The following is an 18,211-nucleotide window of genomic DNA, read 5'->3' as shown; positions in this document are numbered from 1 at the left end:
AGGCGGCCCTTTATAAAGATGCGGTGACGTCACCGCGCGCCGCGCGTGCGCAAATATGGCAACGTGACCACGCCCTGGCCTGCGCTGAGGCCCCGGCGTCGGCGCAGTAGCTGGTGCCTTCCCGGAAGGGCTCAGAGGCGGGCTCGGTGAGTGGAGTCGGACAGGGGGTGGGCCCCCTGACTGCCTGACGGTCGTGCAGGGGCCTACAGGACCTCTGGGGAGGATGTTGTTAACTTAAAGAGCCAGGCTGATGAGGAAGGTTCATGAGTCCTTTGGGTATAAGCGGGAGTTGGGGCGGCCGGAGGGCAGATGACTCTGAGAAGGTGCGGATCTTCGATTCTAAGGGGAGAATTTGATTTGGTTTTGTCTAAAGTGCCGATAGCGGGCCTCACAGAAAAGTTACCATGAACTGACTTTCCGGGATTCCCTTGGCGCTGCATTAATTGGCCTCGTTGCAAAAGGAAACCGAGAGGAAGGCGGCGAGGATTGGCCTGCGCTGATGTTAGCGGAAAATATCTGTAATTAGACCCCGGAGGGCGGGCCTGTGAGCGATTGCTGTCCGCGGTGCTGAAGGAAAGGCAGCCACGCCCAGAGGAGGAAACTTAATGAGGGCAGGGCGGTGTTCCCGTTTTCCTTGGCGGGGTTCAGCGCCCTACACTCAATAGGCGTGGGCTTTCTAGCAGGGCTGGACACTCAGGCGGTGTGTTAATCTTTAGACAATCTTTATAGAGTGCATAGATGTTTAATTTCATAAAATTTAGGAAAGCTTCATTTCAGGAAGGAATTTTATTCCTCTTTTTCTCCCTTAGGGCAAGAACTTTCAGCTTTTAAGCCCAACCGGATGAGTTGCCTGCAGTTTTGGAGGCCTTCACAGCATTTCACTAGACATCTGTCTGTATCGCTCCAGTGTCTTTAGCCAAGGTGAGCTTGCTCGTGGTGTGAAGTGTGCCATGAAAATGGGCTTTCCTACACTCCACAAATGAGAGTGCTGAGCAGCCAGGGGAAGGGGAAGGTATCTATCTAATTGTGCTTTTCCTCACAGTTACACATGAAAAGTACTTTCTTATTTAGAAGAGAGATGGTAGAACTGGGCACTCTTCCAATAAAGGAAAGACCTTGAATTTCCAGTTGGTTCTCATACTTGTTTGCCTGCCTTTCTGTCTATGTGTGTTTGCACATGCCTAAGGGATGGTGTTCCTGTGTTGAATTTTACAGAGCGGATTTTTTTTCTGTTGATTCAATAAAACGTTTACTAGTCCTAGTACCAGCTGCTTGTTTGTTTTTAATTCTGATTAAGGTTAGAGTCTAGAAAGAAAAGAGGAGACAATATGAAATATGTTGGGTTTACCTAATTCATGATATTCTTAGATGTATCTGGCATGCTGAATAAAAATGTGTTTAATTGCATCCTTTCATTTTATACATTATTACATCTTAAGTTTTCTGAGAGAACCAATGGATTAAGGTACTAAAATAATCAAATGTTGCAAAGCTGAGGACATGTGGTAGAAGTAACTTTACATGTTTTTATTCTTTATGACAGCTTTGATTAAAGATGACTTCCTTGTTTGCTCAAGAAATTCGCCTTTCTAAAAGACATGAAGAAATGTAAGTTTTTTTAAAGGGATGATTCAGATACAGAAATTGGACTGGCTTTGTTAGTGAAATATTGTATGCACGGGATGACTTAAAAATTTGAAAGCATGTCATTTTAATTTTCTGACATTTAAGAGGTTTTAGTGTTAGGGAATTTCATTGTTTCTTATGAATAAGCAAGATTAAAAGGTATGTTCTATGTATTTTTACTCTTTGTAAGTAACATATAGATAAATTTGCTCCTCCTCCCACCCTTTCTAGGCTCCACATTGGTATTTAATGGGCTTCTCTAAACCTCTTACCCAGGGCTGGCTTCATGGGTATATGACTTATATACAGTCACAGGTCCTGCATTTGGTTTAATGCTCTCATACAATTGTCTTGCATCATTTTGGACTGGACCCTGCAAATTATGTAGCCAGTCCTGCTCTTTGTTTTGTATTATTCACTCTTTTCCTCCTCTGTCTGTGGGCTTTCAGGTTTTCCTTTTCTTTAATTAATTACCAGACGTTCTTTCCTTGGCTCCTAAGATACTTTCCTTACCAAAAAATTGACTGTTCATAGACCTGAGATTTTAATTCCACCTTTAAGACAGCCTGATGAAACACAGTGTTTCTTGAGAACCTCCACAACTATTTGGGAAACAGTTTGACTGTTATGTATACCAACGTATGTATCTTTTAATCATCTTACATATTGTCTTAAAAAGAACAAAAACGTATAAAATAAGCATTTGACCAGCAGGAAACTTTTAAAGTATATTATATGTAACAACGTAGTTTGAAGATATTTACTTGTAATTTTTTACATCTTTCTTCAATTACTGTTTTACCTTGTTGTGAGTATGCATACATACACACAGCCTCTCACTCATATATCAAACCATCATCTTTCTCTTGGAAAAAGAGGGAAAAAATATTTTTATTGCTTCTTCAAACATATGGAAGTTTAGCACAATTCTAAATGTGTAACATGAGATTCAGGGGTACTGAAGTGTTAAGCAGAAGGTTTCATATAGCAAGTTATATCAATGTATGTGTGTCGGGAGGTATATATAACTATGTGTACAAAGGGATATGTATTACAGTTTGCATTTTCACCAAAAATTAAAACATATCTTCAACACTCTAAAATAATTTCAAAAGACCAGAGAGGCTAAAAAAACAGAAGCATGTACTTATGGCATATATAAAGAATATGTTAATGAAAATAAAAATAATTTTAACCAGATTGACTTAAGACTTATTGAACTACCTCAGATTTTTCACTGTCTTATTAGTTGACATAGTCATTGACTTTCAGAATAGGTTAGAGTCGAAGTGAGATGCAATTAAGAAATGAATTTTTTATATTGGTCAAGCAGTAAAATGTTTGCTTTTACTTTTTTAACTCTATATAATCTTCATTTTTTTCTAGAGTATCACAAAGATTAATGTTACTTCAACAAATGGAGAATAAATTGGGTGATCAACACACAGAAAAGGCATCTCAACTCCAAACTGTTGAGACTGCTTTTAAAAGGAACCTTAGTCTTTTAAAGGTAAGTTTCTATGACTTGAATATAGAGATTTATCCCACCTTCTCAAAAATCTTTTAGGTAAGTTTCATAAAATTGATTTATATAACTTATTGGTTCTGAGTAATAAGTAGAATTACTAAAGCAGCATCTGTTTTAAAAGCCTATGTCAGTTAGATAAGTAGCATATGTATCCTCATTTTTTTACATTAAAAAAATTGAACTTTGCTTAAGCTAAATGTTTGCAATCAACTAGAAAATCAATGACTACAGAAGGAATTGTAAGGTCACCCTTTGCAAGAAGTAAGAAACAGAAGATGTACCTTTCCATCTTTCATCTTCTTTTATTTGAAAGGAAATCCTGCAAGGCCATAAAGTACCTTTAAGATATTGAGAGCCAACTCACAACTATCAAACATCATAAAAACAAGAACAATTTGATTTTGCCTGACTAGGCAAACACACAGAATTCATATCTATGATAACAGATTTCCCAGCTCCCTCTTGATGGATATGGAGGAGTGGTCAAAGTGTATGATTGTGCGGGGCCTCACCATTTGGCCAATGTGCCCATTTGGAGTAGAATCATATGTGTAACATTTTTGGCTGCTTGTTATACTTTGCTTCCAGAATTGTATGGCTTCATCCATAATTAAAACCCTAAAGTTTGCTTCCATTCAAGCTTCCAAGAGATCCTATGACTAAAACATTTGGTAGTAAGACTATATTATTTAAGTTATAAAGCAGTGTTTTCAGTTTTTTATTGTTAAATATTTTCATCGATAGGCATGATATAGTTATCTTCTGTCCTCACTAGAGGATAAAGGAAGAGGAAAATTCAGTTATCTTCTCAGCTTCTGGCAGTTTGATCCACAGTAATTTAAGTCACAGCCATAGTGCTACCAAAGCATTCTATATTGCCATATGTCTTACTTGCCCAATGGTGTTAGCAATATTTATTTTTAAATGGAAATATATAGGATAATCTGGAATTTGCTCTGAAAAGTTAGAAAAACTAAATTAGAAGGCTTAATTGCTACCTACCTGCAGCACGTGATATGATATTTGGTTTTCAAGCATTTTCCTTTTAATGAGCAAGTATTTGATGAATGCTTAGAGGGTCCTTACTATTGAGCTAGTTCTGGGCAGAAAGTAGGGACAACAAAATAAGTATAAATCAGAGCTCTTGATATCAAGAACCCAGAAACTTTGTGTGATCAAACATTAAATTACATGGAATGGAGTCAGGACTACAGAAGTAAGAGTTAAAAAATCTTTGAGAGCTAGAATATTCAAAAAGGTCTCAGAGAAGAAGCTAAGCCTAGCCTGTGTTTCAGTAGGCAGAAGGCGAGGCATACTGTTGGATTCTTACAAAAAAGCCAAGACCCAAAGACTGACCTTGTTAATGATCCTGGGAGTGTGACTAACTAGCTTAGAAATTCACGGGAAACAAGGTTGGATATGTGTTATGGGACCAAAGAAGTTGAGACTTGATATATAGACATAATTCAGTACTGAAAATGACTAAGCAAAAGAAAAATATAGACTTACATAAGAAATAAATGAGTGGGTATTTAAGAAAGATTCATTTGCTATTTAGATGCAAGATGACTTCAAAAATGGAGAGAATAGAGTTCAGAAGGGTAGCTAAGAAATCATAGTCATACAAATATAAGGAACATAATGAACCTGATTTCATAGTTACGAGAAACTACAATTTGGTATGATTTTTTCCCCTGATTATCAAAGTAATATATTCCTACTGTAAAAAAAAAATGTTTTAAGAGTAAAGAAGACAAAATAGCATAGCTTCCATATCATCCTACTGATCTAAAATTAATACATTTTTGTATATTTTCTTTCAGTACTTCAATAAACATTTATTGAGCAACTATTATATCACAAACACAGTGCTTGCTGCTAGAGATGCTGCCTCTTCTCTTTTTTTGCATTCTTTGAGTCATTGCATATGCAATTTTTAAAATCCTACTTTCCCTCATATGTTTTTAAACTTTGGAAAGAATTTTAGTGGCTCTACCATAGAAGTCATTATGAAAGTAAAATAAATGAGACTTAGCCAGGCACAGTGACTCATGTCTATAATCTTTGGATTACACTTGGGGAGGCCAAGGCAGGAGTATCCCTTGAGCCCAGGAGTTCAGGACCAGCCTGAGCAACACAGCAAGACCCTATCTCTAAAAAAATGTTAAAAAACTAGCTGGTCATGGTGGTGCATGCCTGTACTCCCAGCTGCTTGGGAGGCTGTGGCAGGAGGTTCCCTTGAGCCCAGGAGTTCAAGCTTACAGTGAGCTATGATCATGCAGTGCAGTCACTGTACTTGCAGCCTGAGTGACAGAGCGAGACTCTGTGTCTGGGGAAAAATAAATAAATAAGACTTGATTGCAGAATTTTGAGTTGGTAGACACTTTAAAAATACGTATATTAGATTTGATTCTCATCTAAAGGTATTTAATTTTTTTTTAGCATTAAAACTTTTTTCATGTTAAAATAGATAGAAGTGGACCTGCTTTGAGTCAAAGCCTCACCTGTTCAGTCTTTCCTTGACTGCCCAGCTGTGGCTTTAAGGAACTGTGAAAACCACTGATCTGGGCTAATTCCGTAATTTAAAGATGAGGAAACCATAGGGCAATTACTCCTGATACCACTTGTTCAGGACAAGTTAAGTTACATCTAGGATAGGTACTTCAGAAGTACAGCCTACACTTTAAAAACAGTTCCAATAAAACTTCAAAGCATTTCTGTAATAAGAGTACAAAATATGGATGACCTCTATTAACATCCATTATTTGACCTTATTTAGATCTTCTCACCAATATAATAAACATTAAAAAGGAATGAGCTTTCAGTTTTGAAAAGGAAATTATAACACTAGCATTTTGGAATGATATGGTTATATACTTTAAAAAGCCAAATTTGTTCTAAAAGTAGTATAATATGAGTTGAGTAAAACTGATGGATAAAAGACACAAAAATCAATAGTAATTCTATGTATACAACTGGAAAATATAAGAAATCACGTTCACATTAGCAATAAAATTCTAAAATACTTGGGAATGATCTTAACAAGGGGTTTGCATGATTGGTGTGAAGACAATTATTACACTGAAATGGAAGATTTGAAAGAAAACTTACAAGGAAACATATGCCTTAATCCTGACTAGGGAGACTATTGTTTTTTTAAAGTCAGCTGTTACACATACCCTCTGAATTGAGTCTTTGTAAAGACTAACATAAAATTAAAAAGAAGCTATCACAAAATTATTTTTAGATTTAAATAAGTTCCAACAGAATTTGCCTTGAACTCAATAAAATTTCTGTAAATTCCTTTGGAAAATAGCAGGAATATAAAATATCAAAGAATATATTTTGAAAAGCAGTGAGGAAGAGACCAATTCCATCAAATATTTGAACATATTAGTAAATGAATAGATATGAACGTAGGTAGTGAAGAATAGGCTTCAGTCAGTAACTATCATCAAAGTTAGTGAACTTTGAAAACACAGGGTGGGTGATTTTTCCCTGTTAGTAAAATGGAATTTATCTACCTTTTAAGAACATAACAGAATTGGTATAGATGTGGAAGAGAAAGAGAAAATTGTGTTTTTTATAAATACTGCCACAATGTAAGCTGACATCTCTCCCCACGTACCTACCATAAAATTTAGTTTTATCTAGAAAGGCAATTCTGTAAGTAGGGCCAGGTGCGGTGGCTCACGCCTGTAATCCCAGCACTTTGGGAGGCCAAGGCGGGCGGATCAAGAGATCAAGACCATCCTGGCCAACATGGTGAAACCCCGTCTCTACCAAAAATACAAAAATTAGCTGGGTGTGGTGGTGCGCGCCTGTAGTCCCAGCTACTCTGGAAACTGAGGCAGGAAAATTGCTTGAACCCGGGAAGCAGGGGGTTGCAGTGAGCGAGATCGCACCACTGCACTCCAGCCTGGCGACAGAGTGGGACTTCGTCTCAGAAAAAAAAAAAGGCAATTCTGTAAGTAAACATCACCTCAAAAGTAAGCTCATGAGTAAGCTGGACAAACACTCCAGGGTGAGAAAGAATGAGAAAGTGCTGTAGCCGGTGAGAGAATCCTTCCACTGAAGAATGCCCTGGAAGCCTTTATGGGGCAGTTGGCAGTTAAACAGAGACTTCAACAAACTGCCACCCAAGATGGTCAGTGACTCACATGACCCTATCTCTCCTCTTTCCTTCTTACATTTCTCACCTCCAGTTCCTTGAAGAATACGTTTAATAAATGCTTACATTGTACCAATGACCCTGTATCTCATGCTTTAGTATCTTATTTTTTCTATCCCAGAAATGGGCCCTCCAGCAGATTAAAAGATTAAAACCAGCCTGGCCATAGCTGGATTCACTGTACATATTTATAGTGAGGTATTAGATTTCAAGTTTTGGAGGAAGTGGCATGTATAGGGATGGGGAGAGAAAGAGATCTCAGCATGTGACTTTCTGTGCTCATATTTCACCTTTCCTAATCATGAATTAACTCATTTAAATATAGCCTTCTCAGTTCTGCCATAGAGTAACATTTATACCATCATCTACTTGTTTTTTAACTGTTATGAAGAGTTTCAAGCCTATATAGAAGAGGGAATGGAAGAATGTACTTGCATGTACTTATTACCCAGATTCAATAATTATTGAAACATGGCCAATCTTGCTTCATCTATATATCTCATCCCCTTCCCCAACCACTCAGATTATTTTAAAGGTATTCTCCAGAAATCATATTGTTTCACCTATATCTATTTCTGAATATATGTATTTTTTCCACGTATATCACTAAATGATAAGGACTATTTTACTATTTTAGGCAAAATCACAATACTATTATCAATAAGAAATTACCACTAATTCCTCAAATATTCAGTCAGAGTTCACATTTCTCTGATAAATCTGTAGGCATGTTTACATTTGTTTGGATCAGAATCCAAATAAAATCTAACATTGTACTCGATTGATAAGTCTCTAAAAGTATCCCCTGACCTTTTCATCCACTTTTAATTTATGTGCGAAGGAATTAGGTCATTTGTCCTATGCGTTTCCCAGTTTGGATATTGCTAATTACATCTCTGACATATCATTTTGCATGTTCCTGTATTCTCCGTAATTCCTACAAATTGATCTAGAGCTGTGCTGTCCAACAGAAATATAATGTGAGCACATATGTAATTAAAATTTTCTAGTAACCACTTTTAACAAAGTCAAAAGAAACAGATGAAATTAATTTTAATAACATTTTAATGAGGCATATGCAAAATATTATTTCAAATGTTTCTACCAAAAATTTGTAATTAAATATCCCACATTCTTTTTCTTACTAAGCCTTCCGAATTCAGTATATGTTTTGCACTTACAGCACATCTTAATTTGGACTTGCCACATTTTAAGTGCTCAGTAGCCACATGAGGCTAATGGCTGTCACATGAGCAGTGAAGTTCTAGAGGCTGGATCAGATTCAGGTTCATTGTTTGGGGGAAGAACATTTCCATAATTCCTGGCTGTCTCTCATTTTGGAATGTTGGCAGTCATTGATGATCATTGCCTAGACATATTCATTAGAAGTTGCAAAATTCTTTTATTCCTTCTCTTTGAATAGCTTGTAACTTATATGAAGTTCCCCTCATCACTTATTTGGTTACACTGAAGTACAGTTCATGTAGGAAAAGGTATGATGACTGTTGGACACTTTCTCTGTAGCTTTCAAAATCATCGTTTGGTTCTCTGGCATCCTCTAATGGTGACGAATGAGGTGATATTTTGTTTTTAATTTATCTAGGATTTGCAATGTTTCAATCTCTTGCAATGTTTGTTCTTATTTATGCCCGATGTGTCCCATTTTTACTATGGGGAAGCCTCTTCAAGTTAACTCCTGAATGTCTTTGACATGGTCCTAACAGTCTTTGATAGTTTCTTTTCTTTATGATGTGATAAGTTATTCCAGGCTCATTGTGTGCCTTTGCTGCCCAGACCTGGAATTGGCCATTGCTCCAAGAAGCCCTGGTTCCTTTTGGCAGGAAATATATTTAGAGCCCTCAATCTGGGCACTAGGAATGTTTATTTCAACTTGTTTTGTTGTTGTCATTAAGGTAAAATACATCAAGAGCTCATAACAGTATCTCCAGTTCAATTGCACGATTGCAGATTTAACTTAAAATCGCTGATCTTATGCATCTAACCTTCTTTTAGTAACACCAAAAATCTGTTTCCAAAGAATTATTCTATGATACAGACATAGCTATCACCAATAATGTGATTACTGAGAATGGTTTTCAGTAAGATAACTTTTACAATTTCTTTTTGTCCCCAGGGCGTACCCCCACTAGGGGCGTCCAGTCAATACTGTGTTCTAAGAATACTTGATGTAGCTCTTCTCTGTGTGGTTATACCACCAACTACTTAATAGTTAGATTTGTCACATTTAGTTTCCAATTTGGGGGGAATTGCTTTTTTATTTGTCCTATAACTATATAAAATTTTAAATGTTCTAGTGGCAAGTCTATAAGACAAAGAAACAAAGTATAGTCAAGTACGTGTCGCCTCCATTTTCGCCCCCCTTTTTCCTTTCCCTCTGCCTGCCTTGGATACCTTTTTTAAAAAAAGTTTTGGTTTATAATCAGGAAACTTTGACATCTTATTTATTCATTTAATGAATATTTAACGCCTAGTACATGCCCTGCACTTTTTTAGATACTCAGATGCATAAAGGTTGTATGGGACACAGTCCTTACCTTCTGGTAGTATATAATCAAAGGAAAGGTTCTTATATGGAAGTATTGGGTATAACTGGCTATAGAAGGCTAGGATCAAATTGCAAAGTTGTTTTTTTTTTTTTTTTTCAGTCAGGCTAAGGAATTCACACTTCATCCTCTATGTAGTGGGGACTGATGATTTTTTAAGTCTAGGGAAAGACATATTCAAAGTAGTTCTTTAGAAAAATGAATTGATGCCCTCTTAAGTATGGACGGAAGTAAAACAAGACATTCTCTAGGCATGCATCATAGAGTAAGTACTCCTAAAGTATTTGTTGAATGAATAAGTGTAATAATAAGGCCATAGCATTGGGAATGAAATGAAAAGGCTAGGAGAGATATCCTGAAAGAACAATTAATAGACCTTTGAAAATTTAAATGGCAGGTATAAGAAGAGTTAAAGATAGACTATAGAGCATAGGTATCTGAGGGAAGAGAATTCTCACTATTGTTCATTCATTAGATCCGGCAGGAATAAGATGAGCTTAGTTTCATTTGGTTGAGAAGTAAGGGCTAGGAAGAAAGGTTAGCCATGCCTCTACAGTAAAAGTTATTAAAGCTAGGTAGACCACAATCTTGAGAGAGATAAGGTAAAAATATGAGGACAGCTGCCACAGATCTTAAGAAAGCTCACACTTAGGAACAAGGACAGAAAAATTAGCCAGCTAAAGAGGAAGAAAAGTAGGAATCAGAGGTGAGCATGTTATCTAAGAAAGCAAATATCTCTTAAGCTAAGAAAGAAGTTTTTCAGAGGGCTGATAATTTATAGTCAGAATGCTGCAGAGATAACAATCAAGTGTCTAACCATAGGCCTGCTTTACCAGGCCACATGTCTCCTACTTGTATCTGCCTTTCTATTTACAAATCTGCTCTCCTGTAAGAGAGATATTAAGTATCCTTATTTTCTGGTCTTCAAGAAAAATGTTTATAATATTGGCTACAATGCTAAGTGGCACCAAGATCTGCCACTAACAATAATCTTATAACTTCTTAGAATAATGACCATAATTGGACTTGTGATGATTTTATTTGTGTTTATTTGATTTATAAAGGTAAAAAACATTTTTTCCAGGACCTTGTAAAATCTCAGTGTAATCACACAAAAGTTATTAGGCTTCTGTATCTGTCATAGCGTCAGCATCAAAAGCTCTTTAGCATGCGTCTTAGCTATAAACTTCTGGTATGGGATAGACATCCTAAAAATCGGCTTTTTTCCCTAAATTCATGGCTTTTTTCCTTCAAATCACCTTCCTCTAGAGAGCAGGTGCATTAATGGTTGTGCAACTTTGGGGAGTCCCTTTAGGGAATTTCCTGTTTTTCCCTTTTACATTTCACACCCATTCCTTGCTCCCGCCGCAACCATCTGCTATCTCTTTTCTCCTGTTCAGCATTGGCTTCTTCACACCCCACTCCCACGCCCTTTTCCATCTCTCTCCGTCTGTCCAACAGCCCTCTACTTAGATTGCTCCAATGCTTGTACAGGAATCAGAGAACTTTCTCTTTTCTGTCAACTCACTAAGCTCAAAAGAGAGACAAAATCTATATGGCCTGTGACCAAGGCCACTGTGAACTTGACAGACGTAAATGGGCACAAGACAACATGGGTGCTGATTTTGGGAGCGTTTATTAGACAATGCTCAAATGTTTCACTAAAAATTTGCAGAGTCCTGCATTTCTGGGCATTTGCTTCGTGTATATATCAAGATAAGAATCTTTACCAGGGTATGAATTAAGTTTAGTTACCTTGGTGTTTTTACAACTATAAGAGAAAATACACATATCTACAAGTAAAACTACACATTAAAGCATGGTGCTTGAATACTTTCAGCTGAATGACATACTAGCTAGCAATAAAACTTGCTATTGAAATTAGCTTAGAAAGCTAGTACTAAAAAAATCTAGATAGTATAATGAACAGGTTCTTGTCACTAAGTACTGAGGTATCTTACTGAGCTTCCATTAAATATATGGAATATTTGCATATATATAAATTTTAAAATTGAACATTGAACAAATGACATGTGTGCCATTGATAGGCTATTTACATCATCGGGAGAGACTAGAACTCTTCACTTTTAAGATTAGCACAGGGTGGGTCTGAGTATCTGACTGTTTTTGTATCTGAATATTATTTTATCCTTCTGGCTGTTTTTTAGTGATGTAAGAGCTAAATTAATGCGCTGAGCAGTATTATAAGACACTCTTGGTGCATGAATTACTGACATTTACTAGCTATTCAAAAGTGAAAAGGCAGAATTTAGAATTACCACCTCCCCCACCTCTATTTCAAAATAAGAAACGCTGTATTCTCTATCTGAAATGGATTAATTGAACAATGATCAGTTTTCCTACCATGGTGTGCCTCCATCCATTCAAACTATATCCAGAGAAGAGTTGAGGTGAGAGATTTGGGATACAGATATTGCTAGTACAGGTGCCATTTGTTTTATGTAAATCCACTTTAATATAAAATGCCGATATCTGTTACAGGATATAGAAGCAGCAGAAAAGTCACTACAGACCAGGATTCACCCACTTCCACGGCCTGAGGTGGTTTCTCTTGAGGTGAGCATCTTAAGGAACAAATGTAAAAAGAGAGACCCTATCTATCAGTAGTGCGCTACAAGTTAAACAATGGTTATGTGTATTTTCCAGATATATTTATTCAGTAAATTAAAGAAGATATGCCTGTTTGATCTTTTTATGTCCACAGTACTGTGCTTTATACATAGTAGGTAACTGAGAAGTATCTTGATTTTAAAAAGTTTAGCAATTGGAAATTTTATAAAGATAGGGATCTTTTCACCTTGTCACTTAGAAACAACTAGCCTGTTAAACCGTAACAGACAATATGCACTAAATCATGAGATGACAACACACCTAACTCAAATGCTTTTGCTGCTTGCTGATGTTAGAAGTAGCAGTTTAGTCCCTTCACCAAAAATTTAACCAGAGCTAATTAAATTCATATTATCATACAATATAGTATGGCTTTTGTCTGTTTTATTTTGTTCAGTTCAAGAAGAGATTGGGAAGATGGTTAGCAAAAATAAACTATATTTGGTATATGAATATGTTTGTGATGAATGGGAATTTACTACATATAGAATAGTTTGATTTTGTATTTTTAATGACCTTTCTCAAATACAGTTTTGCTTTCTCCCCAACTGGGGATGAATAGACTCAAAATTAGAGGCTGAAAATTTTCCCCTCAATTTTCTGTGTCATCTTGGGTAATAAAACAAGGCAGTGATCAAGGATACAAAAAACTCTGGTACAGAGTTGTGTCTTGGACGTGTCTTTTTCTTTGTTTGATTCTCCTATACCTTACTCTGGCATATACAGGACCCACACAATGGGAGTTACTCCAGCTGCGAATGTCAGGGAAACTCCCAACCGCTCCCAACCACCAGCCTCAGATGGTATTTTTCTTAACTAGTCTTGCACAGCAGGATGACCTTTACTTTAAGTATGTCAGGCTGTTTCTCAGACCACATGCATGGATATATAGACATATAGAATCCCTCACCATTTTCAACTTTCAGAACTGCTGTATTTAATGCTTGGAGTGAATATTTTTGTGTTTCTAGTGCTAACTCATTGGCTGAATTTCCAAAAATGAGATTGATAGTGATGATCTAATATCAGTTGCCCTCCTATGACACAGGGCTTTGGGCAGTTTAGTTCTCTTTGACCTCCTTAGGGCAGTCACCCAAGAAACCAAAGCTAGACACAACACAGCAATGTTGCATGAGCTTCTAAAGCCTATAGACTTCTACAGTCAGACCAATCATACAGCATCTCAACTTCCAAGCTATTTGTATTAAAAATGGTTAAATTATATTGACATTTTTGTCATCATAAAAATGGGGAAAAATTATAGTGGATATATATTTCCTACACAATTAAGGTTCCATTGTATCTAATGTATCTAATTCCTGTACTACAACACACTAGTTGTATTTCAGTTCCTGATCTCATCCCAGGTCAAATCTTTTGATGTTAATCCTAAAGCATGATTTATGTTTGATAATTTCATTGTAATAATTTCAGTATGGGGTAATCATTTGGTATGGGATTTGGAATATTAAACAAAAACGTTTAATGATTATATCACCATAAATGATACTATTAGCAATAATCATGAAGTTGGCCACAAGAGGGCGTGTAAAATCACAATAAAATTCTAAAACCTGTAATTCTGCCAGGCTCTGGTTTTACTGAGAAATTTGAAAATTAACACTAGTAAGTAGCCAGATTTTTTTCTAAAATTAACATAAAATATTCTGTAGAGGAAATGCATTCTACGTATATGTGTGTGTGTGCGTGTGTATACACGCACACACACTCTTAAGTGAATAAACATTTAGACTATTATGAAGAGCCAAGTTCAATTGCTTGATATGCTTTTTTACTTTTGGATTTTTTTTTTCCAGACTCGTTACTGGGCATCAGTAGAAGAATATATTCCCAAATGGGAACAGTTTCTTTTAGGAAGAGCACCATATCCTTTTGCTGTTGAAAATCAAAATGAAGCAGAAAATACCATTCAAAATGAGGCACAGCGATAAGTTCTTCACATGCTATTTCAAAAAGCCTGTTTAGTAAAGCTGAACGTTAAGGTGTATGTAGGTTATTGCAGGAGCTTTAGGAATTAAATATTCCTAAAGTTCATATTCTTCCATTATCTCCTAAGTGACAGTGAAGATATGAGAATTTACTGGCAAGTCTCATGTTATCACCTACTACTATTTCAAGGTCATGAATTTGCTTTCTACCAAACCCATAGATGTGTTAAACACTAATACTAAAAGTTGGACTCTTTATTAATTAAATTATTGTCAGTGTTGTGAGTGTGTTGCTTTAAAAAAAAAAAAAAAAATTTACAATCATTCTCCTCTAAGCAGGTATCTTGGTTCTGGTTTTAAGTTTTTTAGAATCTTTACTTTTTAGGGACAAGGTATAGGATCAACATGGTTCTTTTTTTTAACCATTATTGTTTCTTTTAACAAATTAAAAAACAATGACCCCTAGACTGCTCTAGTAAAATAACTTATGAGAAAATAAATTCATAGGATTTTGTCCCTCACAGATAGCCAAAGCTCTACAAGTTCTGGAGACAGAAAGAACTGAACTATAAAGCAGTCAATAAGTAGCCAGTTTCAGGAAGACTCAGACTTGGTTTTGAAAAAGGATGCCTTTTAGAGGTGGGAATGGTTATTGGATTTTGACTTGGTGAAGGATTGCCAACCTTGTGAATGCAAATAACCCCACTCTTGTCTTTTCATCTTTAAACTTCCCCTTCCCGCTTCCTGCTAATTTCATTATTCCTGAAAAAACTGTCAGTCAGAAAGCATTGGGTCACAACCCTAAACAGCTTTGAGATTCCTCAGTCCACCTCTGCTTGAGCACTTAAAAAAAAATATATATATATATATATGTATATATACATATATATACATATATATATATATAAAACTTTGCAACTACAGAGGCAGCCTCTGCTAGTAAAGGGTACCTATGCTATATTACAATAAAATGTTTTAAATTTCAAGCTGGTTTATGTTTTTAAAAGAAGACAATAGGAAAAGCTAAATACACAGCAACAACAACAACTATATTGAAACGTCCATTGTGCCGATAAGTTCCTTTAAACTACCATCTTGGAAATATCCTGTTGAGTGGGTGTTGGTGTGCGTAACAATAATGTTGTTTTCATAATATGTGCTGGCAGATTAGCACACTTCTCTACAGTGTTAACAGTTGTAATTAAGGAATAAACAGCACAGGGTGTCAGTCCGATGACAATTTCATCTATAGTGTCACAATACAAAATGTCACAAAATATTAGAACTGTTATATAACTAGAAAAAGGATCAACTTAAAAGCTAAAAGCCTTTGAAAAAAGAAGACAGAGGAAGGAAGAAAAAAGAAAACTGGCATAGCAACCAGAACAATTTTATACCTTCTCAAGAATGTTCTGTCATGAAAATAAATTGATAATTTTTTTCTGTTACATTACAGTTTGGTTTCTAGCCATCCAGTTGATTTAGCAGGAGAATGCAGGTTTTTTTAGCAGCTTTGAATTGGTAAACAGATTTAGATGTAGTAGAAAGGAACATGAGGAAGTTTTTTTTTTTTTTTAACATCCAATCTTTCCCAGCATATGCACATAAGAAGGTGAATGAAGCAATGTGAAACTTATTTCTCTTTAGTCAAGTGAAAAAAAGGCTAAACATTTGTTAGATGGTAAAATATTGTGTCAAGCGAGTAGGCAAATTCCAAAATTACACAGTGGTTGATACGTTAACATCCTCAAATATTTGAGCATACACTTCCTTTGAGATCTGTAAATTAAATCACCAGTAGGTTAGATTAAAATACAAAACAAATGGCGATCTAACCATCTCAGAAAAGATTCAGGTTTTTTTCTCCCCAAAATTGAGAACTTGCTAAATAATTTTTGAAAAGCATAAACGTAATACACCCTGGGTTACGATCGAGGGCAGAAGGGAAGGCATTTCCAAGGCTCCCGCTGTAGTGTTTTCCCCATTTTTGTTAATACCTCAAAAACTCCCAGAGATGACTTTATTCCTGGCCCCTGCAGAGCTCTCCTCCCCACCCCCACCTTGTAGACTGTAACAGATTGCACCACATGGTGTCTGTTTAAAAAAAAAAAAAAAGATTCCCATAGGGACCTGGATATCCCATTAATGGGCTTTATATTCCTCATGGCAACTTAGCTTTACACAGGAATTTCCAAACATTGTTTTCTGTTAAGAAGGGAGGAATACCATATATAATGTATATTTTTTCTACAATTAGTAGGAATCAGACAAGGAAAAGGAAATATCATCTATTCATACCTTTCTCTCCAAATTCAGTGTTCTTTCCATATGCTCCATTGTACTCCACCACTCTTCTCCATGAAAACTATGAATTTATGTTTTGTTTTAGAAAAATGGAGTTTTCAAAATGAAACTCAAATAATTTTTTCCAAAGCCGTTTGTGGACTGTTGCAAATGCATAAATATTAAAAGCTCATTTTCTGCAGAAACACTTCTGCTGTATGAAATTATTAAACTGTAAAATGCTAAAGATCAGAAGGAGCTACAGTTTTTCTTTAAACTTGAAAAAAAAAAATAAGTATTAAGGAAAAAGCCTAGTACTCTGGAAACCAGACATCTGGTCTTTCTCATGCGTAGGGAGCAGTGTGAATGAAAGTGAAGTCAAATGGACAGTTTTTTTCTGCATTATGCACAAGGTGTTTTAAATTGTCAGCTTAAGGTTTAGATGAAGATAATCTTTAACTTTGTTTACAATTTTTGCTATTTTGCATTATCCCCCTTTTTCCATAAAAAATAAAGTTCATATGTCTGCAAATTTATTTTGAATCAAAATTAAACTTATTTTGAGATTATTTTATCACTTCTGAGATAATTGGAGACACACGTGTGCACGTGTGTGTGTGTGTGTGTGTGTGTGAGAGAGAGAGAGAGAGAGAAACCAAGGGTTGCTGTCACCAATTCAAGAGGAAGATACTAAGCTTTAAGCCCACTGGGAAGTAGGTTTTTAGTGTGTAAAGTTAAAGCACAAGGCCATAAATTTGGCTTATCTACAAAATATAGTCTTCCCTCTCCTTTCATTAGTGTATTAATTTATCTTTTTTACTCTAAGCCAATTCACATCTTTTTCTTTTTAAGCTAGTCTTTTATTTAAAACAATGAAGTTTTCAATCCCGCTAAGGAGTTCCCCACCTCCTTTTCACATACTGCCCAAATATAAAGTTAATAGCTACATGGTTTAAAACACTATACATTTCAATAGTCACCTATTTTTTTAAACCTATTCCACTGTAATTAGTATAAAGAGATATCTTTTTTAAAGATTTGCTGACCAAAACCTATTCTTCAGAGAAGGTAATAACCGGGTGATGAGTTCAAGCAGAAAAAAACAAGTCTGGAAAATATGTAGGAGAAAGAGGAGAGATTACTTTGGGAAACCTTCAAGTTGGAACAAGGGTCCCTCCCACCCCCATCCCACCCCCATCCTGCCCCATGTGTTTCTAAACACGTTTCTTTCATAAATTAGAAGTTAATTTGTCTATATGGGAAATTTAATTCCCCATTGTTAATAAAAGGGCATTTAGAGTTTTCTGGGACAAACATGGGGATGTGTCAAACTTTGGCAATTAAGAAGAGGATTGATTTGTGGATTTGACACCTGGCATTGTGGTCTCCCTTTCTAACTGGATCTGAGATTATATCCTTACCAAAATCCAAGAATAGGAAAATGACTTCAACAAATCCA

At 36.0% G+C, this 18,211-nt stretch overlaps 1 protein-coding gene across 4 annotated transcripts; it reads left to right on the top strand.

The window, feature by feature from the left end:
* Positions 1-39: 39 nt before the first annotated feature.
* Positions 40-15,917, top strand: CEP15 (centrosomal protein 15). Of its 4 annotated transcripts, none has more exons than XM_055259561.2 (6): positions 40-146; positions 810-921; positions 1,544-1,608; positions 3,013-3,136; positions 12,392-12,466; positions 14,338-15,917. In XM_055259561.2, the coding sequence occupies exons 3-6, from the start codon at positions 1,556-1,558 to the stop codon at positions 14,470-14,472; spliced, it is 387 nt and encodes a 128-aa protein (XP_055115536.1). In that variant the 5' UTR covers positions 40-146; positions 810-921; positions 1,544-1,555; the 3' UTR covers positions 14,473-15,917. The 4 variants fall into 4 exon arrangements, with proteins under 4 accessions (XP_055115536.1, XP_055115538.1, XP_055115537.1 ...); XM_055259562.2 differs by having other exon boundaries at positions 113-323; XM_055259560.2 differs by having other exon boundaries at positions 134-259.
* The last annotated feature ends 2,294 nt before the right edge of the window (positions 15,918-18,211 follow it).

The sequence above is a fragment of the Symphalangus syndactylus genome, chromosome 21 (assembly GCF_028878055.3).
Source record: "Symphalangus syndactylus isolate Jambi chromosome 21, NHGRI_mSymSyn1-v2.1_pri, whole genome shotgun sequence".
NCBI classification, from domain to species: Eukaryota; Metazoa; Chordata; class Mammalia; order Primates; family Hylobatidae; genus Symphalangus; species Symphalangus syndactylus.
This window is presented reverse-complemented; position numbering and strand designations above follow the sequence as displayed.

Bases quoted from the DNA above. Each gene is read 5' to 3' on its own strand.
- CEP15 (XM_055259561.2), top strand. From the start codon at position 1,556: ATGACTTCCTTGTTTGCTCAAGAAATTCGCCTTTCTAAAAGACATGAA. The intron at 3,137-12,391 runs GTAAGTTTCTAT...TATCTGTTACAG, and splicing joins GGAACCTTAGTCTTTTAAAG to GATATAGAAGCAGCAGAAAA. The intron at 12,467-14,337 runs GTGAGCATCTTA...TTTTTTTTCCAG, and splicing joins CTGAGGTGGTTTCTCTTGAG to ACTCGTTACTGGGCATCAGT.